The sequence below is a fragment of the Arvicanthis niloticus genome, chromosome 4 (genome assembly GCF_011762505.2).
Source record: "Arvicanthis niloticus isolate mArvNil1 chromosome 4, mArvNil1.pat.X, whole genome shotgun sequence".
Taxonomy (NCBI): domain Eukaryota; kingdom Metazoa; phylum Chordata; class Mammalia; order Rodentia; family Muridae; genus Arvicanthis; species Arvicanthis niloticus.
In genome coordinates this window covers 13931580-13955609 of record NC_047661.1, presented here as the reverse complement: position 1 = coordinate 13955609, position 24030 = coordinate 13931580, and the positions used below count along the sequence as shown (strand labels likewise).

General features: G+C 42.3%; 1 protein-coding gene across 7 annotated transcripts in view; it reads right to left on the bottom strand.

Moving 5' to 3' along the window:
• The window catches only part of Pld1 (phospholipase D1), a 204839-nt gene that overhangs the window by 13456 nt on the left and 167353 nt on the right, over positions 1-24030 (bottom strand). For all 7 annotated transcript variants that reach the window (XM_034500625.2, XM_034500623.2, XM_076932207.1 and 4 more), the window contains 3 exons: positions 16625-16738; positions 14065-14114; positions 6772-6906 (listed from right to left, as the gene is read on the bottom strand). In XM_034500625.2, coding sequence (XP_034356516.1) covers positions 6772-6906; positions 14065-14114; positions 16625-16738 — 299 coding nt within the window. The remainder of the gene's footprint in view (positions 1-6771; positions 6907-14064; positions 14115-16624; positions 16739-24030) is intronic.

The window sequence follows — 24030 nt, the reverse complement described above, 5'->3', positions numbered from 1 at the left end:
TTGTTCAAAAAACCCTACAAAGTCTAGAAGACTGTGAACTAGTTAACACTGGAACTTCCTTATATTATTTATGAAACAATACAATTCCTTATTGTTCCACATCCTTCAATTTTTCTAAGCACATCTCAAAGGATGCTGGCTAATCGAAAAGGAGTTTAAAGAAAATGGCATAGGTACCAGTTCAGTACAGAAATTGGTAGGGTTTTGGGTTTTGTTTTATTTAAAAAAAAAAAAAAAATCAGCCTTGAGGTGGTGGCGCACGCCTTTAGTTCCAGCAGTCAGGAGGCAGAGGCAGGCAGATCTCTGAGTTCAAGGCCAGCCTGGTCTACAGAGTGAGTTCCAGGACAGCCAAGCATACACAGAGAAACCCTGTCTTGAAAACAAACAAACAAACAAACAAACATCAAGAAAAAGCTTTCTAGTCTTCAACTTATCCAACAAGGGCTGTCAACCCCAGGAGGGCTTCCACACTCACAGGCTGCTCTGTATTCTGTTGGATCGCTGCAACCCTCCACCTCCGCTTATGAGGCCGGCCATCGGCTTTGCTGTCAGCTGCCCTCTACTCTGAAATCTCAATTCCCTGAGGATGTGGATTGAGGACTAATGTTTTAGTTTTAACTTGTAGGTGTGCATTATGCACTCCTTTTTATTACCTGATTCCTCATAGTAGGAAAGCACTGTGGAAGATGACAGTAAGGCATGTGCATGCACTGGGTAATTTAATGCTACACCGTGAGGCTTGGCAGCAGTTTTTCAATTGCTTTTTCCTTCCATTGAAAATATAATTACATGATTTTTTTCCCTCTTTCCTTGTCTCCTCCAACTCTCCTGATGTCCCTCCCATTGCCTTTTTCTCAAAGGTATGGCCTCTTTTTAATTGTTAGATATGCCTATGTATGTAACAATGAGGATATTGTTAGATGTATAAATGTGTAAATACAACCCGCCTGGTCCGTTTAGTGTTAATTGCATGTGCATGATTTTGGGGCTGAGCACTTGGTACTAGATAACCTATAGGCATTTCTCAGTTGCCTGAAGTTCTTTGTTAGGGGTGAAATCCTGGGAGACTTCCCCTTGCAGGTTAGTTGGCATAATGTTCAGGTCTTGTTTAGGCAGCTGTACCCTTGAAACCAGGGCCTCCTAGGTGGGGAGAGTTTCCTGGAAGGCAGCATGTGTATCTCAGCCCTCTCTAGCTAAGCAGTCCTTCCTACGTATGAACAGAGCACCTGATGCTCCTCTGGGATTTCACTCCCCTCCCGCTTTAAGGAGAGGTCACTCGGGACTTGGATCTGCAGGACACGGTGGTACTTCTCCAGCCAAGATTAGAACATTGTGGGGTGGGAGCCAGCCTGGAAACCCCCAGATATATATCCATTACCTCCAGATGCCCTCCCATGGCAGTGGCCCCTGAGTCCTGAGGGCAGGAATATACTCCTGCCATTGTAAGCTGAAATTTTAGGAGCCTATAATAGAGTAGAGTCTGCAGGAGCTGGTGATCAGGCCTAGGAGAAATGGAGGATCTTCTAAAGAGATCTCAATATGACTACCAGACTGTGGAAACAATGGGCCCCAAAGAAATGGGAATTTCCCCACCCCCCCACCCCCCAGAAATCCCATGCTGTGAGAAAGAAAAGCCTTCAGCCAGACAAGAACTTGTTTCCTGGAAAGGGGCAAGTGCTCTAACAACATGCCAGACCACCTTACAGTATAAGACTGAAGGCAACTGGGACAGGTCAGTGGTGGGTGGGGCCATACCTTGATGGGCACCGATTAGATGGCCATACCCTGAGCTCTTTATTTAAACTGAGGCAGGCAGTCTTAGTTCAGGACCCTTTATTGGGTCTCTTTCCCAAGATGACCACACTGAATAAATCCCACCCCCAACCCCCATCCCCATTGTTGTTTTGTTTTGTTTTTTCCCATTATTAAGCTGGCTCTTTTTATTGTCTTGCTGAAAATAGGTGGCCTGGGGGCACAGGCTGTGACCTTCAAGGTTTGATTGCATGAGGACCAGGGTTCAGTTCCCCAGAACTCATATAAATGCTGGGCGGGCATGGCAACCCACCTGTAATCCTGATGTAAGGTATGCAGAGACAGGGGATTCCTGGAGCAGGTTGACTAGCTAGGCTCCAGGGAATTCAAAGACTATGCCTGAACATATAAGGTGGAAAGTGACAATCGAAGACACCCTATCAAGTCTCCATGCCAGCCTCTGGCCCCCTCCCCCATGAGTACGCACATACATGATCATGCATGTAAACATCACACACGTGAGCTTAATAAATTTAATACTCACAGAGAACAACTGACTGATGAGTGTAAATTCCGAGAAGGAGTTGCAGGACTAGAGCATTCCTCATTTCTACATCAAAGACGAGGAAAAGGAGGGCAGATGCTAGGGTACACAGACCGGTGACAGGTTCTGGGTACCCTCATAAGGACACAGAGGACCAACTGAGAGAGTAAAGGAGCAAATGGCTGTGCAGCACACACAGCTGGGGAACTCCTCAGAGGCAGCTTTACTGAAATAATGATGGAGCAGGAAGTTTGCTGCAAGGACAGCTGAAGGAGACACTGCAGGAGCAAGGGGCTCTGTTCTACCTTCAGCTGAAGGACCTCTTCAGAACAGACTTAAGGAAGATGGTTTGTGAACAGATTAAAAATGTCAAATTTCCTTATCCTAAACAAGAGCCACTACCCGGTGCCTCCAAGGAGCCATGGACTTAAAGGTAAATCCAACTGGAAAAGATTGTATTCGATTGTGATAATGGCTAAGCAAGGCATTGATCTGTGAGTATAGCTGAATGTCATTAGGTGTCGTTTTATGCCAAGGTCCTTTATCAGAATAGTAATTGTTGCTTTTCCTCTAGATCCATGGTCTACCTAGCCTCAGGTTCTTGGCCACCTAAGCAGTGCTGAATATAGGTCCCATCTCATGGAGTGACCTTAACTCCAATCAGATGTTGGTTTGTCACTCCCACAAACTCTGTACCACCTGTGTCATTAGTACTTCTAGCAAGTGGGTCACCATTGTAGATGGAAGGGTTTGTGGATGGGTTGGTGTTGACCTGTCTCCTTGGTACCTTCCTGCGGGGTACCTTCCAGCACTATGAGTGAGGATAAAAGCTGTACGAAGGCACCAGCTCGACCTCTCCATGTTCAATGAGTTGTGTGGAAGTTGTTGTCAGCAACAGGGTCTTACTGTCAGTTTTGTGGAGAACCAATAGCCTTGAAAATAGCATCAGTTCTCATGGACCTTTTTGGCCAAAAACTTGATTAGATGTAACTCATTCCTGGATGATGAGAGATACCCAGTTGGGGCTTCATAGTCCCTATTATTTGGCAATTTCAACTAGATCACCTTCATATATGTGTAGTTTTGGAAAGCTTCCTACACCACCACTCAAATGGCCCTTGTTTTAGATGTCCCTCCCTGTTTTTCTTCCCTTGCCCTCTTTCTCTGTCCTCATCATTTGATCTTCCCAATTCAGTCCCCCACCTTATTCATCCATATTATAGTATTTTCCCTTCCTAGGGATATCCATCCCTGCCCTCCAGTTCCTTATTCTATAGCTAAAGTCCATGGTTATATGGATCATAAGCCTGATTATTGAAGACTTAACAGTTAACATTCACATGTAAGTGAATACATGCCATATTTGTCTTTTGAGGCTGCATTACCTGACTCAGGATGATTTTTTTTCCCTAGCTTCATGTGAATTTACCTGTGAATTTTGTTATTTAACTTTCTTAGTAGCTGAGTAACATTCCATTGTGTAAATGCAACATAACATTTTCTTTAACTATCCATCCATTATGAATGAATTGATTTCCACTATCTATACTGTTTCCAGCTTCTGACTATTATAAATGACTGGACATGGCTGAGCAAGTGTCACTGTATTAGGATGAACTGTCCTTTAGGTGTGTGCCCAGGAGCAGATAGCCAGATCTTGAGGTGGATTGATCCCCAGCTTCCGAGGAACCACCACACTGATTTCCATAGTGGCTGTACAAGTTTGCACTCCCACCAACAATGGAGGAGTGGTCCCCTCACTCTGAATCTGTGCCAGCAGGAGCTGTCATTCACTGATCTTGGTCATCCTTACTGGTGTACAATGAAATCTCAAACTAGTTTAAATTGTTTGAATTTCCCTGATGACTAAGGATGTTAAACACTTCTTCAAGTGCTACTCAGCCATTTGTGTTTCCTCTTTTGAGACTTCTCTATTTAAATCTGTAGCCCATTTTAATAACTGGGTTTTCTTGATATCCAGTTTTCGAAGTTCTTTATATATTTTAGATATTAACCCTCTACCAGATGTATATTGCTAAAAATCTTTTCCTATTCAGTAGCCTGTTCTGTTTGAATGACAGTGTCCTTTGCCATACAGAAGCTTTTCAGTTTCATGTAATCTCTTTTATTAATTGTTCCTAGTACCTGTGCTGATGGCGTTCTGTTCAGAAAGTCTTCCTGTGCCAGTGAGTTCAAGGCTATTCCTCACTACTCTTCTTTCTGGTTCAGTGTACCTGGTTTTATGTTGAGGTCTTTGATCGATTTAAAGTTGACTTGTCACTTATAGATGATAAGTCCCTATAGAGCAGTGGTTCTCAACTTTCCTAATGCTATGACCCTTTAATACAGTTTTTCATGTTGTTGTGAACTCAAACTATAAAATTATGCTACTTTACAACTGTAATTTTGCTACTGTTATCAACGTGTGTGTGTGTGTGTGTGTGTGTGTGTGTGTGTGTGTGTGTATTTTCTGATGGCCTTAGGCAACCTCATGTGAAAGGGTTGTTCGGGTCCCAAAGGGTCATGACCCACAGGTTGAGAAACACTGCTATAAACAAGGGATGTTAAGCTATGATGCTTTTTAAAAATTACTCTGCACAACTATTTAAAAGAATCTATCTCTTCAGTCTTTCTAATTATTTATATACATATATACAGATATTCAAGCCATTTTTACAAAAATATAAATACATGTATTCACCTATATATATACTGAGATATGTACATTTTCTTGCTTCAAAATTACATTTTTCCTAAATTATATTCCAGATAAGACATTTCATTACTGTAAGATATGAAGTTTTTTTTTCTTGTCTCAGTGGAGGCTAGAGATGAAAAAGGCATAGAACTGCCAAAAACTGTCAAAATGCTTCATGACATTTAGTTTCTTAAAGACTGGGGAATTGTCTTAATATAGCTGAGGAGCTACGTTTTATTTAAAACAGATGAACAGGATTCCCAGAAGTGCCATCCACTATTCTCTCAACGACACATGCCCATAGTGGTAATATGCTGGCTTGGTTTATGACAAGCTTGAGCCGTCTAAAAGAAGGAACCTCAATTGATAAAATGCCTCAGTAAGATCTAGATGTAGGGCATTTTCTTAATTAGTGATTGATGGGGAGGGCACAGCCATTGTGGGTTGGTGCTATGCCTGGGCTGATGGTCCCAGGTTCTATAAAAAAGCAGGCTGAGCAAGCCCTAAAGAGCAAACCAGTAAGCAGCATCCCTCCGTGGCCTCTGCATCAGTTACTGCCTCCACATGGCTGCCTTGTTTGGGTACTTGTCCTGGCTTCCTTCAGGGATGGACTACAATATTGAAGCGTAAGCCAAGCTTGCTTTTGGTAATGGTGTTTTGTTGCAGCAATTGAAATACTAAGTAGGAAAAGTTATTAATTTTCTGCATCTCAGGCACCTTTCTGGTGTTCATTCATGTAACATGATATTAACACAAGAAATAATCCAATAATGGTAACACAGGATGTCCAGTGTATATAAACCAGGAAGGAGACCGAGTATCCCCTTCTCTTCCCCAGAAGATCCAATCCAGAATGTGCATCCCTCTCTCCAGAGTCAGTAAGAGGAAGAGGACTCTATAGAGATACTCCTTTCTCATTAGTCAGAGAAGAATATTGATCTTAAAATAGGGCTATGACATTTCACTGAAACACTCTTCTCTATCCAACTCCACATATATCAGCAAAGTTCATGGTTTGACATCTTGATTAAGGTGTCCAAAACATAGGCATTAGAAAGAGTATTAATAAATGCACAGACAGTAATAATGCTTTAACATTCTTCTGACCTTGACTGTTACCATCTCTGAATCTGTAGGAAAGGTCAAATGGATGTGAGATCAACACAAACCACCCACAAGGCTTTCTTGTTGTAAATACTTTCCTTGCTGATTTTCTCTCCCTCCAACCCCAAAAATCTAGTCACTTGGATTCAAAATCAAAGTAAGTGAATACTAAAATAATTAATAAAATCAGGGCTAGTGATATGGCTCCGCAGGTAAAGACGCTTGCTGCCAAGCCAAGCCCGAAGACTGGAGCTCAATTCCTAGGACCCTTCACACACACACACACACACACACACACACACACACACACACACAAATGCACAGCACACACAAAATGAATCAACCAACCAATCAATCAATCAAACAAACATAAGCAAACATTTTTAAGAGAACCAATGAGATCAGGCATATGAATAAATGAATGGTTTAAGCTCCAGCTTCTAATACTATAATTTGTACAAATTCCCTTTCACTGCTCTGATCTCTAATACTTTATAGATTCAAAACAAAACCAAACAAAACAGTTTAGAGAAGATGCAACAGAAGAGGACTGTCTCTGGATCAGTCTAGTGTTATATGACAGTGTCTCTGCTGCCAGGGAAGGGTGGGGAAGCAAGGGCAACTGAGGCAGAAGGCTGTGAGTGACAAGCACAGCCACAGGCTGCATACTTACCAATGATAACCGTGTTATCGTCAGCAATTAACAGCTTGCTGTGGACATAGATGAGCTCAGTGACCAGGTTTCCTTCTAGCTCTGCGTGTGTTCTCAGACCGCAAAACGATATGTAATTTATCCACTTATTACCAACTGTGAATCAAAAAGAAAATACTAAAATCAATATCACCATGCCCAAACAAAGTACATCGATTTTGTTATTTTCCCAGACATATATGCCACTTAAGCAGGTTACCTAGAATATATGTATACAAAATTGTAATGTGCACACACACACACACACACACACACACACACACACACTATATATATATATATATATATATATATATATATATATATATAAACTTAACCAGGAAAGTATAAGGGAATCCTAGTTTCATTCTGTTACCATAACAAAACGCTGTAGCCCAAAGCACCTTAAGAGAGGAAAGAGTTTGCCTTATTCTTCTAGATCCCAGTCCACCACTGAGGGAAGTCAGGGCTGGAGCCCCAGGTAAGAGAGTAAGCAGAACCTAGAGGAACAATGCTTGCTAACTCTCTCTCTGTGGCTCATTCTCTGGCTCATGCTTAGCTCACTTGTCATCCATCCCAGAATCACCTACCATGGTTGGTGCAGCTCACAATTGACTGGATTCTCTATATCAATTAACAGTAAGAACAATCCCTTATAGATACGTCTACAGGCCCATCTTAGGTAAGCAATCCCTCATTTGAGATTCCCTTCTGAGATGACTCTATGCTATGTCACTAAAGCTCACTAGGACAATGACTACGTAAAAAAAAAAAAATCACATTGAGATGTTTTTTGTCTTTGACAGATGCGATCTAGAAGTATACTCTAACTTGAACCTTTTAATGAGTTGGTGGGTTGACTACTGAGGAAAGAAGGCAGAAAAGTCAACACAAGATTTCAGTGTTATGGCTGCTTCTGTCTTGGCTGACACCGATGGCAGTACCAGAGGACAAGTACATGTCAGAACCATAAAATATATGCAGCACATTCACCACCAAATAGCATTTTAGTCTGTTTACTAGGGCTACAGAGAAATGTTGATAATTAAATAATCTTCCCCTGGAATAGGGAGGAGTGCTGTGAACCACTGTCTTCAAGTCATGGCCACCATTTTTTGGGAACTAACAGTAGCTGTGGTTACCATGACAAGATGGGGCCCGGCAACATTGCATCATGGGTGGGGGCAGGGCTTATGAGGTTCCACCCTCCCTGAAGAGCTATTGGCACTTAGCAGTTACTGGGGAAAGAGAAACCATTTTCTTCAGTGGTGTAGCTGCCGAAGGGTTGTACTGTGCTCCTGAAGAAAATGCTAATTGATCTCAATGACTCACTGGAAAACTAAACTAAGCAATATGAAATCGGGAATAGGATTGGTTGGGAAGGAGGAGTTGAGAAAGGACGGCAAGAGGCAAAAATGAAAACACATTGTAGGCATGTATGTAACTGTCAAAGAATTCTCCCTTTTAGATCATTAATGTTAGGAAAGAGGGAGATTTTGTTTAGAGTGAAGAGTACCAGGCTTGTACTGTGAATAGCAGCTCACTCAACTCACCATGTGACAAGACCTGCAATCCATACCCAGCTATCGTCACCACCACGGTCTGAGTGTTGTCACAGGTCTTATGGTCCCCTCCCTCACAGCTGTTTTCCTACACAAAGTCTGAGCCTCAGAACAAATGAGAGGACCCAAGCCGTCGTGAATCCTCATAGGAAGATGTTCCATATCATTTCTTTCTTTCTTTTTTTTTTTAAAGAAATTATGAAACATAGTAATAGATCGAGTGGAAACTCATGGTCTATTTGCCAAGCCTCCCATTTCTTATGCAGGTCTTCTACTTTGCCGTGGATGCTTTATTAAGTTCAGGTATCTTAGAAAGAAACTCATTTTTAGGTTCAGGAGGAGAATCCAGCACTGACAGATCACCCTACTTGCACATGTGTGGATGATTTCAGAGCACCGCCTGACAAAAAGAGCTGAACTGGTGTAACGGTGCTTCATGTTACACCAGTCTACATATATGAAACAAAGGTCCTACATTCATGAAATAGTCATAACCCCTCCATGTGTGAATGTTACATTAGAACAGCATTTAAGTTCCATGTGCTGCTGCAGGTTACATGAGATCTAGGACAGCCAGGAGAAGGACCAACACAAAATCACAAACTTCCTTAAAACATTGTCAGTTGGTAGATGGGGCACAATTTTTTTGTAACTCCATTACACAGTTCTCAAGCAAGAATTTTGTAGATGACAAGATCAAAAGATTGGACATGCCTGGACCATCACTCCCTTTAAAAAAAAAAAAAAAATCTCCTCTGGTTAAAGAGAGGGAAGTATGTCCTCTTTGAAGTTCTTTATGTCCATAAAATTCCTGGAAAATATTTCCAAAAATGTCTCATTTTTATAGGTACTATAGAATCCATTTCTCCTGCATTGGGGCTTCCCCACAAGGCTTCCATCATCATTGTTACGTAGGGCCACTGAACCTGAGCTTTTGGTTCCTCTGTACCATCTAGGGCTGCCTCATGATCCAGGGTAGAACGCTTTAAGACTTAAAACCGTTTTTTAATACAGTCATGGAGAAAAGCCTTTGCCAAAGTATATATATTTTAGCAGGGATCTTTCTATTGTAACTTCACAAGATCCACTAAACAGGGGTTCTCAGTGTACATAGGCCCACCCCATCTTTGTAAGACTTGCTAAAGGCAGTCTTTACTGAGCTGCACGTGTGGTTCAGTGGAAAATGCCTGTGGAGGTGTTCAAGCCCCAGGAAAGTTAATGTGGGGGAGAAAAAGTGAGGGAGGAGCAGGGAAAGGGAGGGGAAGGGAAAGGTAAAACAGCAGCAAACAGAAACACAGGGTGAAGGTTCAGATAGAGCCCTGAAATTGTCCTACAGAGTGACATTAGTACTGTCTCAGGGATAAAGGCCATTGCCTCACAAACCTGACAACCTGAGTTTGATGCCTGGAACCCATGGAAAGGAGAGACCTGACTCCTGAATGTTGTCCCCAGACCTCCACACTCGAGATGTGGCATAAGCTTCCTTCCACCAGTGATACTAAAATGAATACATTGTACTAAGAGTCTGAGCATATTTAAAAATCATTTTGGAAAGATCAGTTATGTTGACCAGCTTCCAGCAACCTGAAGATGTGCCAGAGTCTATAGTGTCAAAACTTAGGTTTTTGTGGTTCCACAGTAGGCCTAGGGCACACCAGCCAAGCACCTGTCAGTTAAGGCGCCCATACCAAAGTCCATATCACCTTCCACTCTGCCTCCCCAGACAGTAAGGCTCATGTGTGAAAAAATGGCCCTGAGGAGAAACAGTACAGACTCTAAAGGAGGAAGAGGAGGAAAAGAGGAGAAAGGAAGGAAAGGAAGGAAGGAAGGAAGGAAGGAAGGAAGGAAGGAAGGAAGGGAGAGAGAGAGAGAGAGAGAGAGAGAGAGAGAGAGAGAGAGAGAGAGACAGAGAAAGAAGGAGGAAGGGAAAAGAAAAAAGAGACAGGGAGAAAAGGAGGCACCATGGGTAATCTTGGCATGGTCTGTCGGATACAATAAGTGTGCACCAATGACAGCAGTGCACCCCATCTTTTACCCCCCTGTGCTCCTAGTGAAGGAAGTCAAGGAAATCTGAGAACTGATATTTTATTCTGAAGAAATCTGACTTCACAGGAAACAAATACAAAGTTGATGGCATTAACGTGTACTAACAAGTTACAGCGAGGAACGTGAGTGATTTCAGAGGAAAACAAAACTCCAGCAACACAGATACTCTAATACCACTGTGAAGAAAGGGAAAGACCAGTCCTGGGGAGGTTCCCAGATGATGTCATGGGATATGAGACTCTCCAGACACACAATCAGGGACTAAGTCTGATTGACAATGCCGTCTGGGTACCAGAAGGAAGATGAGCCCACACAAGTGCTGGAAGTTTACAAGGCAATCTTGAGGGGGAAAAAAAAAACCACCAAGCGTTATCACTGGTTTATTGCTTAAATTTGGAGCTCTGGGTATTTGTGTATCTGTAATCCCAATTGAACACCCCTGGCCACTAATTTACACTAACTTGGGCCTAAAGCCTAAAATGCTATACTTCACAAATGATACAAACGATCACGGAATGCTTTACCCTGAGCACTAAGTCTTTGGCGATTATCAGATCAGAGAATGGCTAGGGCTGGAATTCTTTTCAGGAATTTTAATTTCGTCACAGTTGCAGCTTTATTCAAAATAACTGAAGCAGCACCAGGAGTTACAGCCCTGCCCCCAATTAGAGCTGAGGAAGCCTGGCCTGTAAAACCCACCGCACACTAACAAAAACAAACCTGGCAACTTGACCTTTTGCTTCAGAAAAGGGCACTCTGTAATTAATCTTTTCTTTCCACATTTAAAACATGAACATTTCCCCCACAGAAAGGCCTTATTTTGACTTGTTCCCAGGGTGCTTAGAAACTTTCCCTCAAGCAGGCTTACCATTGAAATTGTTTCTTGTGTTAAAATCCAATTTATTTCCCTGAATGGCAAAGGCGAGTTGAAGGGTCTGGATCCAAAGAAAAGTGCAGGATGTTTTCCCCATTGAGAAAGGAAAGCAGCAGCTCACTTTGATTCCTGACTCTCCTATAGGCTCGCCTTCGCCTTACAAGCATCAGGCAGAGTGGGTGCCTTTCCCACTGTTTCATCAGTACGTCTTTTATATGGATCGATTCATCAACCCACAGAGACCAAGGTGACACTCTGGGACATCTGCTCTCTCCTGGGTACAGTTAGGCAATGTGCATAACTGTGTCTGAACACACCATCAGTAAAATCTTCCTGAACTTTACAACACTGATAGACATGTGTGTGCACATATGATAGACTCGTAGGAGCAGTTCAAGCCTATTTATTTATTTATTTATTTATTTATTTATTTATTTATTTTACTCACATACTTATTTTGTAGGACAGAGTCTCACTATCAAACTTTCCGTGTCCTGGAACTCACTATGTAAACTGAGCTGGCCTTGAACTCACAGAGTCCTGCCTCTACCTCCTGATTGCTGGGATTAAAGGCATGCACCATCACACCCAGTTAAACCTATAGTTTTAAAAGCTAACAAATTCTCTAAATAATGATAAAAATCTTTAAGTATTTCCAAATGTTCTATAGCGTGAAATTTCCCATTTTTAGTCATATGGTTCAGGGCTGGGAATATGGTCCAGTGTCAGAGCGCTTGCTTAGTGTGGACAAGGCTTTCTGTTTAATCCCAGAAGTGCAAATAAATAAAGACTATGGGCCAGTAGGTGATTTTTGGTGGTTTTATTTTATTTGTTTGAGACAAGGTCTCATTTTGTAGACCAGGCTAGCTTCCAGTTCAATGAGATCCTTCTCTCTCTGCCTCCCAAGTGCTGGCTCGATGGCATGTACTGCAACATACCACAGATTTTTTTGTTTGAGGCAGATTTTTTGGAGATTTATTTTCCATGTATCTCAACTTATCCTTGCACACGCTGTGCTTAGATATCTAAGGATGATCTTGGATGACCTTGAATGTGGATGACCTGTATATATCTAAGGATGATCTTCCTCCCTCTCTTCTGAATGCCTGGATTACAGATGTGGACCACTGTACTTGGTCTGTGTTCTGAATGCTTGAATTTTTAAAAATTATATTCACAGAGCTATATAACCATCATCATGACCTAATTTTAAAACATTTATATCCCCATGCCCATCTACTTGGCATTTAATCCTACCTACTCACCCCAGTTCTTAGCAATCACCATAAAACTTTCTCTCTGTTGCTATGGATTCACATATTAAAGATATTTCATAAAAATGTTTCATTGCTTTTATAGTTTATCAATACTAGCCCAATATTAAGATTGACAGAGAATGGTGGAGCAGGATACCTGATGTGCTTTTCTGGCCTTCATGTGTGCACACACATGCTCATATAATGTGTACCCTGGTCAGTTATTGGACATATGGTTTCCCCTTCCTAGCTATTTGGGCTATGACCACTCGTGCAAATTTTGAATAGATGTATTTTTTTTTTTGTATATACTAAAGAAAAATTCTGGCTTATACAGAACTCTATGTCTAGCCTCTGAGGAACTACCGAACTGTTTCCAAATGACACTGTACCAATTTCTATTCCCAACGGCAATGTATGAGGGTTGTATTGTTTATACATCCATGATAATGCCGGACGGTTATTTTAGCCACCCTGGAGAGGGTGGACTTGTAGCTCATGTGGCTTTCACTTGGTTTTCCCCAATGGCAAGGGATACTGGGCATTTTTTATTTGTCTACTTGTCATCTCCATATTATGAGTTATAAGAATTTTTTTTACATAGTCTGGATACTAGTCCTACATATATATGAGGAGCAAACATTTTTCTCTCATTCTTTCCTTCTTTTTTCTCATACCCACTTAGAATGTACTCGTAGAAAGAGCTGCAGCAGTGCTTCCTTCCTCATCTATAATTGTCTTAAAGGTTATAAAGATGGTTATGCTATTGGCTGTTTTCACTAAGTACAAGAAAGTACTATGAGAATCCCCAGACTTCTGCATAAACAGATGCAATAGATACCCGCTGGCCTCATAGATATGTTTCCCTCTTCCTTAAGACAGGGCTGACCCATATGGGGTTGTGCTGGAGATAAGCAGAGAATAAATACAGACAGACAGTCCTTGTGAGATTCCTTAGTAATTATTGCTATTATAAAAGTAAATTAACCAATAAAACTTGCAGAGTATTTCTAGTGTTTCTCACTCACATACCTGAAGCACAGATGTTTTCATTTGGACACTGGTTTGGGCGATTTAAGGAAAAAAGGTGGTTTACCTCTGTTGAGCATGTTGTGAAGTGGCTTACATGTAAACACATCGTGTGACATTCACAGATACTAGGATAGTTTTTTTGTTTATCCATTTGAGATGTGTGCATGAGGGGTTTTCTAGATTACACTAGTTAAATAGAAAGGTCTACACCTACTAGTGTGAGCAGCACCATTCCGTGAAAGGAGTTCCAGACTGAACACAGAGGACAAAGAGTGACCGGCCACCACAGCACTGCCGCCTTCCTTCCCTGCCATGATGGGTTGGACCTTCAATCTGTGAGCCAGAATAAATCCGCTCTTCCCTAAGCTGTTTTGTCAGATACTTTTCACAGCAACAAGGAAAATAACTAAAAGATGCCAACAATGCCTGCTCTCCACCTCTAATCCTGTTAACTCCTGATGTTCCCTAGAAACAATCGCAGAAGAAAAAAAAAAGCACCACTTACGCTCTGGCTTTAACTGTCCAAGGATGGAGCTCTCCCCTCTGCACATGGTCCTGAAAACATGTAAAGGCAAAGTTACAGAGGTCCCCACACATGTAATGGCACAGTTATGGAGATTCACACACATGTAAAGGCACAGTTATGGAGATTCACACACATGTAAAACCTCAGTTATGGAGATTCACACACATGTAAAGGCACCGTTACGGAGATTCACACACATGTAAAACCTCAGTTATGGAGATTCAAACACATGTAAAGGCACAGTTATGGAGATTCCCAATAACCAAATTTGACACCAATACCTATGGACATGATCCCAACCCAAGCAGAAACAGGACATGTACTTTCACGAGAAAGTGCTATGCCCATTTCAAAAGTTAAAACCATAATAGGAATTTTTTATGTAATGTTACTGGAAAAAAAAACAAGGTAGTTATTTTGAGGTGAGGCGATGGAAGGGTTATAAAATTGATACCAGGTTTTAGGGAGAGAGATGGGCTCTGAATGAACTTTCCCTTAGAAAACCTTGTGCCGGGAATGATAAATTTAGGAGTCTTCCCAGATAAGAGCACTTATACAGTCATCCTGCTTTCTGGGGTGAAAAGGGCAAACTCTTGGCAGAGCACCAGGGATAGAGCAAACTATTATACTGGGTTATTTCCATCCAGTCAGCAAAAACCTAGACATGAGAAAAATCAAGGTTTAAATAAATAACTGGATCTGTTGATGATTTTTTGTTTCTCAAGCTGTTAAACATTGATGACTCTAATGGACAAGCAAGGGTCCCTGAGGCCAGCTGTCCCTGAGCTATCATGGTTACAGGGGAGGGAGAGAGAGACATTTTCTTCAGTAGTATGGCACCAAGGTGCTCACACCTCGTGTAAAGAACACTAATGGAATTCACTGGTTCACAAAGAAAGAGGAAAGGGAAAGCAGAGCAGAAGAGAGACTAGTTGGAAAGAGGTCAGGGTAGGCTGAGTGAGAGAGGACAATAGAAGACAAGGGGGGATGGTGGGCGTGACCAAATTAGTATATGCATGTAAGAAAATGTTATAACAAACACATTATTATGCACAATTAATATGTGCTCATAAAAACTTTAAAATTAAAACTGAAAATATTTGATCTGAATGGTAATAAAAATGTTTATAAAAAGGGAAAAAACAAAAATTATTTGTTCCATCTGCCTGTTGTATTAAAGTAATTAACAATATGCCTAGAAAGGCTAGTAGCCTTCAAATAGAGATGTTTTTCATAAAGAAAGGTTATAGTTTGGGTTGTTGAACAACATCCAAATGTGTATTTCATTTAGCTGGTTCAAAAAAAAAAAAAATAATCCAGAAACGGTCATAGGAAATAATCACAGCTGACAATATTCCAAAAGTAATATTTGAATTGCCAAGAACACAGATGAGTTCAGTTAAACATCACAAAAGTGACAGGGTTATAGACTATGTCAGACAACATTAGAGATGAACTCATCTGCAGCCCAAATATGTAGACCGAAGGCTGTCATTGTAACAAGGTGAATTTATCCCTGGGTAAGAGCATCAGTACCGATATTTACTTAAAATTCTGGCAGACATACAGGCACAAGGTAGAAGTCAGTGAGAGAAAGAAACCAACTGCTGGGCATAGTGGCTCATGCCTTTAATCCCATGCAGGAAGGCCTGGGTTCATCCGTGGGACAGCAAACCAGACATGGTAGCACATGTGTATAATCACAACACGTGGGAGGTAAAAGCAAGAGGATTCCAAGTTTGGAGTCAGCCTCACCTACATAAGGACCTACATAAGGAGTTCAAAGACAGCCTGGGCCATCAAACACCACAATCCTACCCAAGGGTATCCTCAAACTGTCATCAGAATCAGCTGGGGTCCTTTGAAGCCAAGCAAGAGGCATGTCATCCTCCACCCAAGTGTGACCAAGGCCCTGAACCATTCTCTGTTTAGTCCCCTATAAAGTCTCATTCTTCCTCCTCCATAACCCCTAAAAGGATGATTAGAAAAGTGTGAAACATGAAGAAAAATATTCAAGTTGTCATCTCTGCTCTGTCTAACTGAATGCGCTCAAACTGTACCTGCATCATTTTAGCACTTACTTCTCCTGTTTTATTTTCTCTACTTCCTGAATAAAAGGATTAGTGACACAGAGATACTTTTCGCTAATATGATGGATTAAAATGAATATAAAAGAGACACTAGCTGTGCACTCAGGAGGCAGAGGCAGGGGTAGCTCTGAAGTTCAAGGCCAGCCTGGTCTAGATAGCAAGTTCCAGGCAGCCAGGGCTACATAGTGAGATGGAGAGGGGGAGGGGAAAGAGGAGAGTGTAGGGGAAGAGCAGGGGAGGTGAAGAGACAGAGAGACAGGAGGCACAGACAAAGACAGGCAGAGATGGACACACAACAACTAATATTTTGGTGCTGTTACACTTGACAGGGCCACCGTGTAGAACTGTGACATTCGAATTTCATCACCTAGTAAAGACTAAGGTTTAAAAGCACGATACTGAACAAATATGTAGAAACACTGCAGCTCCCTTCTTGGAGTTCAGGGTACCTGTAGTTGAAGTGCATTATTGCCTGTAGAGCATTCCCTCCTCCTGTGGAGATGTCTCCTTCGAATCCCGGAAGCAGTGGGATCACAACGTACACCCGATATCTCTGGCCTTCCCTGCAAAAGCCACAGGTGCAGAAACACACACACACAAATAAACAAATAGATAAATAAAACCAAGTGCCAGCTACATCACCATCCAAGTAGACCACAGAGCCTAAGACGAAGACGCCGCCTCCACACACCCTCCTCCACTGAGCCCGGATGGCCAGTGGATCCAAGCCATCCCTATGGAACAGTATGCTGGATGATAAACTTAACTTGGCAGTAAAGAGGGAATTGTGTCTGCTTCCTCTTCTACATCAGAATCCTTTGCAGGACAGAAGGCAGTTTAAAATAAGTCTCGCTGATCTCATGGAAGAGGGTGTAGGAAGCGGCCTCTATCAAAGTTTAGAAAAGGGTATTACCACAATGAGACTATGTGTATAATTTTAAATCAGATTTTATTTAAATATGTGTATCTGTATGTGTAGATATGGATACACACACATATATATACATACATACATTTTATATATATACATACATACATTATATATATACAATTACACCCATAGGGATGCAGTCCATATCTTGGCAAATTGGAGGCATTCGAATCATAGCTGTGGCGTTCCCCTGCCTATGTCTTAGACTCCTATGTGTACATAGGACTCAGTATGTTTTCTAAAACAGAGTCATCATTGTTTAGGGATGCTAAGGTTCCAGCCACAGAATGTTGCCAGGCATTCTTCAAGAATTCTGAGTGACTAGTATTAATTATTTTTTAAACATTCATATGTGTGTGTGTGTGTGTGTGTGTGTGTGTGTGTGTCACTTGTGAGAATCACTTCTCTCTTTCTATCATGTGAATCCTGGGGATTGAACTCAGAATATTGGCCTTGGCAGCAAGCATTTTTATTGTTTGAGCCATCTCGGTGGCCCTTATTTTATTTAAGAAGGAATATCATTGTGTGTATGGAGCACAGACACACATGCTATAGCCCGTGTGGAGTTCAGAGAACAACTTTATGGAGTTGGTTGTCTCCTTCCACTGTGTTTTACATGGATTCTTGAGCTTGAACTTAGATCACTAGAGGTGTGTGGCAACCACCTTTACCAGCCAGTGTTCATTTTCAAGTCCCCAGCGTATGGAACACAGTATCTTCAGGCCACCTTTTAAAGGAAACTACTGAATGACAGCTACAACAACAAAAGGAAATGCAGCTTTCTTCTGATGTGTATTCAGAAACCCAGAACACTGTGTTCTGATAGGCACACGCAGCCTTTTGACACTGAGGCAGGATGCTGAGATCTACTGAGGTTATGCTGGAGAAGGATAAAATAGTTAAGGAAATACCCTCTCATAATGATTTGTGTGAGTTTAACATTTTATATCATGCTGTCTTCTTGTTTTATTGGATATTTTCTTTATTTACATTTCAAATGAGGTCTGAAACTCCTTATTCCATCCCCCCTCCCCCTGCCTATATGAGCCCCCCCCCCATTCACCCACTCTCGTCTTCTCACCCTGGCATTCCCCTACACTGGGGCATCGAGCACACTCAGGCCCAAGGGCCTCTCCTCCCACTGATGTCCAACAAGATCATCCTCTGCCACATATGCGGCCGGAGCCATAGGTCCCTCCATGTGCACTCTTTGGTTGGTGGTAGAGTCCCCAGGAGCTCTGGAGGTCTGGCCGGTTGACTCTGTTGCTCCCTCCGCAGGGCTGCAAACCCCTTCAGCTCCTTCAGTCTTCTTTCTAACTCCTCCATCGGGGACCCTGTGCTCAGTCCAATGGTTGGCTGTGAGCATCCACCTCTGTATTTGTCAGGCTCTGGCAGAGCCTCTCAGGAGACAGCCATATCAGGCTCCTGTCAACAAGCACTTCCCAGCATCCACAATAGCTTCCAGGTTTGGTGACTGTATATGGGATGGATCACTAGGTCAGGTAGTCTCTGGATGGCCTTTCTTTCCATCTCTGCTCCATACTTTGTCTCCATATTTCCTCCTGTACATCAGACTGTCTTTATAGCTATCCTTAGCCACAGGTTGGATAGCCCACTAGGCAGCATGTACTGCGAGAGTCCCAAACTATTAAAGCCTCTGGCTTTGTTTATGAATACACAGGAAGAAGAGAAAACTTGGAAAGGACTCTGGATACCTTACAGTGCACAAATACACTTTGCTTGAGCACATTCCCGCTGCTGGCTAATCCTCAAGTGTCATCCTGCTTAAACCTTTCACAGTACCTAATTGTCGTAGCTTGTCTTCTTGTGAACAGCAGAAGAGTCCCTTCTTGTGAGAATTTTCTCTATTCTAATAGCTCAGAGCTGACTGCTGGGTCTGAGTGCCCATATATTCATGGCAGCGCAGGACAGAAGTGACTGTCAAGGGACAAGAGTGTGAAGAGCCAGTGGCTGAGAAATGAGGCATTTGAAGGAGACCGCTGTAATGTCAGAGATTACTCACTAGATGGCAAACATAGTTTGAGTTGGGAAGAATACAGAGAAAATGTGAACAGCCCTGGTTAGGAGAGAAGGCACAGTCTTTAAATGGTAACAGGACACAGGAGAAGAACAGGAAGCCCTGGGCTATTTTCCCACAGCCCACATTTAAAAGACCAGATGAACACAAGTGGACACTTATGAACATGTACGCCTTGTTTAGACAAAAAGCATATCCCAGTGAGATCCTCCACAATCATTCCAGTGATGCCCCGGGTATTCCACCCATGGCTAATAAAGCATGGCAGCTCAGCTCCTAGCCCAGAGTAGAAATCACTCCTAGGTCACCTTCCTCAGTGGAGCCGCCTGACTCTGCAGTCAGAACCAGGTCACACTTGCCTCTACTTCCCCAGACCATAGCCAGGAAGTTGACTCATAAGCTCTGTGTCTTGTTCATTTGTGACAAGCTTATGGCCTGGGCTGAGGGCTGACCTGCTCCAACACACAGGGTGGATGTTCACATAGCTTTCTGTTTTGGGCAGCCTTCAATAGAGAACCCATGCTTTCAGTGTGCATCTTTGGCTGGAAGGATGGGGGTGGAGTCAGATTGAAAGAACATTTCAGCGAAGAATAGGTCAAGCTATACTTGATTTTTTTACAATTACATTTCATTTGAATTTTCAGTATGATAAATACATAAAATGTAAAATAGTGCATTTTGTCCATTTGTAAGAATCTTCACCATCAATTGTAGTCCTAATATTATGTGATACCTTCTCTATTCAAAGTTTTTCATCATCATGGATATAAATTCCCTCGACCCCCAGTCCCACCACCCACCCCCTAGAGTCCCTGTGGTCTCTAGTTTACTTTGTCTGAATTTTGCATATATGTGGAATCACATGCGGCTTGTCCTTTTTGATCTAACTTGTTTTCCTTAGCACAGTACCCCCAAGGTTCACCCACACTATGGCATGCTCTGTATTGTGTGTACACATTCATCGGCTAGTGGACTGTTGAGTTGCCTTTGCCTTGTGGATGTTGGGAATAAAGCTGTTATCAGTATTGTATTATAAGGCCTCTAAGTTCAAAGCCAGTTTGGTCTACAGGGTGAGTTTCAGGACAGCCAGGGCTACACAGATAAACCCTGTCTCAGAAAACAAAGACACAAAGTTTTTTTTTTTTAACTAAAAATAAAAAAAGAGTGAGCTAGTGAAAATTATTTTTCATCCTAAGCAGAATTCCAGAGGAAGCAGAACAGGCCCAAGCCATTTTCTTTTTATTTATTTTATATGATTTTTAAAAAAAGTATTTATTTGTGTGTGTAAATAAGTTTTTTTGTGTGTGTGAATGCACACATATGTGCCTACATATATGTATGGAAGCCAGAGTTCAAACTCACATGTCACCGTTAGCACCTGTCTACTTGGTCTTTAAGACAGGGTTTCACTAACTTGGAACTTGCCAGTTGAGGAGGCCAGCCAGTCCCAGGATTCAGCTGTCTGAGGCCCCAGCACTGGGATCACAAGTTCATACTGGCATGCCCAACTTTTATATACAGATTGTGGGGATTAAACTCAGTCTTCATGCTGTCCCAGCTACTGCTTTATTGACTGACTTCTCTCCACGCTTGGATGTGGGCTTTTGAAAAGACTATTTTAAGGCCTTTGGCTGTCATAAAGCTGCTTGCACCTTTCAAAGAAGAGAAGCAGCTCTCTCCAGCTAGGTGAAGGCCTCTCCATCCCTTTTCACTCTTTCTTATGAAACCCTTTCCTTCTTCATTCCTCTTCCCTCATGCCCGAGCTCTTGGCTGCATGAAGGGCAGTTAGGAAATGTGGGATCAGCTCAAGGTTGGGTCTCAGGACATGAAGGAAACCCAAAGTAGCTTCTGCAGCAGTGAGCAGTCAGGGTAGGAGGCTCATCACTGTGAATGGGGAGACACTGAGGATGCAGAGAGGGTAGCAAGGATGAATGCTGTCAGAAAGAGACAAGTCACACGTGGGGCTCCTTGGCACTTTTTAGAGAGGAAACTTCAGATTGTGGTGAGATGTGTTTGGCTGGACCCAGATCTGAAGTCTCTTGGAACACACCCCTTTTCATTTTGGTTTTAGAGAATCTTTTAAGATACAATACATCTCTCTGCCCCTGTCCTGTTCTCATGTGTAGATGAGGGGCTTGGCTGAAATCTACCAGTAGGCTAGAAATGTCCACTTGACTCAACCTTGACCTTTACCTACTATACAAAAAGCCATGTGGGCTATGACAGACTGTTTACACCCAAACACATAAGAATCCGTTCATTGCTTGTCTTTTGAAAGTGGCAGGCTTTGACATGTAAGAGGGTTGGGTTAGCCCAGCACATCTGACTTCAACCTTACCCCAGGCTTGATAACCTCTGCCAAGACATAACCCCAAATGAGACCCTATAAATAATTTATTAAGGCAATTGTTCTCCACCAACCCCAGACAAGACATAGACTCAGGCTTAAAATGATTGCTGGCCCCGGTCTGATGCTCTTTTTTATATCCAGAGGCTGAGATGACCATTTGTAAGATTGTTTTGGAATAAAATAAAAGCAATAAAATGATCTCAAACAAAGCTTCCCTGCCAGGATTTGTGGTCATCTGTGTCCTGATGTAACCTCTTCTCCAAACCTTGTCTGGAGCTAGGAAGATGGGAGCCCACAGGGAAAAAGCAGAGCCTGAATTTGTCATACTGAACATGTGTTCCCTTCTTGGTCTGATAACTGTGCTAAACCCCTTCAGCACACTGTGGTGTCTACACCAAGTTATGCATGCCTTCTCACAACACAAAATTATAGGATATGAAAATTACAGGATAGAAATACCCACCCTCTAAACGAAAGAAATTTTATCCACCAAGTAATTACTTTAAGAAACATAATATCTATATTTTTTTAAAAAATGAAATAGCTCTCTTTTTTTTTTTTTTAAAGCTTATCAAAAATGTGTACTTCCTTAGACACAAGGGAAGCTTCGAACTTGGTGATGAAGAACAGAAGCTGAAGTCCTGGTGACTTAGTGACATTTCTTGTTGCTGAATCAAACACCCAAGAAAAGGCTGCTTAAGGGACTGACTTATTTTTGCTGACAGTATGAGGGCCTACAGTCCACCATGGAGGGGAGGGCCTACAGTCCACCATGGAGGGGAGGGCACACAGTCCACCATGGAGGGGAGGGCACACAGTCCACCATGGAGGGGAGGGCACACAGTCCACCATGGAGGAGAGGGTACACAGTCCATCATGGGATGGGTGGAGAACATGGTAGCAGGAATCTAAGGCTGTTGGTCACATTGTCTCCTTTGTCAGAAAGCAGAATAGGGTCAGGCTATAAAACTTCAAAACCTGTGTTGGGGATTAGCTCATAGGGCAGAGTGCTTACCTAACATGCATAAAGCCCTGGGTTCGATTCTCATCACTGAATTCTGGGCATAATTCAGCCATGGAGTCACATGACTGCAATCCCAAGGCTTGAGGGATAGAGAGAAGAGGATCCGAAATTCAAGGTCATCCTTGGTTACGCAGTAATTAATATCAAGGTTAACCTTGACTATAAGCAACCCTGTCTCAAACTAACAGCGCCATCAACATTAGCTCCTACAAGCAATGGCCCACTTCCTCCAGTGATGTTCTGCCATCTAAAGGACCTATAACCCCAAATAACACCACTGGTAGGGGTCACCGTGTTCAGACATACGAGCCTATGGGAGATATTTCACAGTACTAAGGGACAGGGTTTGAGGCCTAGTTTCCCTTGTGTGGATTGCTTAGCCTCAGCTGCCTCCTCTCTAGGGTGTGAGGCTTTATGTCCAGCCCCACAAGGTTGAAGACTGAATGAAGTAATCCACAAAAATCAAAAAAGACTCAAAAATTACTAACATTTTAATTTGATTAAAATGAAAGGTAAAGCTTTCATATCACCCAAGAGTGACAGGACAGACAGCTGCATAGCTCGGACAAAACAACCCTGAACTGACAGGGTACCTTCTATTTCATGATGCTTTGAGGTGTGTCATCTCAATGAGAAACCCAGGCAAGATGGTGCAGCAGATAAGGGTGATTGATAACCTGAGTGGACCCTGAGAGCCGTGTGGTGGAAGAAGAGAACCAAGGCCCACAAGTTTTCCTCTGATTGATACTCATGTCCTGTGGGATGTGTGTGACTTCACATAGACACACACACACACACACAAACACACATACACACACACACACAAACACACACACACACACACACACACACACACACACACACAAACTCATACACAAAGAAATGCAGTAAAACTGCTTTAAAAAGGAATACAAAAGTCCAGCGGAAAGGGGAACCCACTATAGTCCTGGCTGGTCACCCAGAGGCAGAAGAAGTCAGTTAGGAGGCAGTGCCTGGGAGCTAAAGGAAGCATTTTTTTTTTAATTAAAAACAAATTAATTTTGTTTTGTTTTTTTTAAAAGCAAGTTTTATGCTACAGTATTTAACAATTTAGAATAGAAATGGTTAAACATTTTTTTGTGGGAGTCTCTGTTTCTAGCACAAATAAGAATTTGATATAGGGGTTATAACTCTTTATACTCTTGATTTAGAGGGTGTAGTCTGTTTCCAGATGATGGATGGCCCAGGAATACTATAATAATTTCACATTAACTAGCACTTTATCATCTAACTGCTATGGAAGGCGCACACATAATGGCATCATTCTTATCTTTGTTTCTGAAGAAACAGCATTAGAAAAACAAACTGACAGAATGAAGAGGCCTCATGTCTGTGGATAACAGGGCAGAAAAGTGCCCTCAGTCCCCAGGGACAGAGAACACTGTTGGCTACTCCCCATAGCAGTCATTGACCGTAACTCCCCCAGAGTTGTAAGAACCATCATGAAAGGTTAGACAGCTTTTAAAGCTGCAT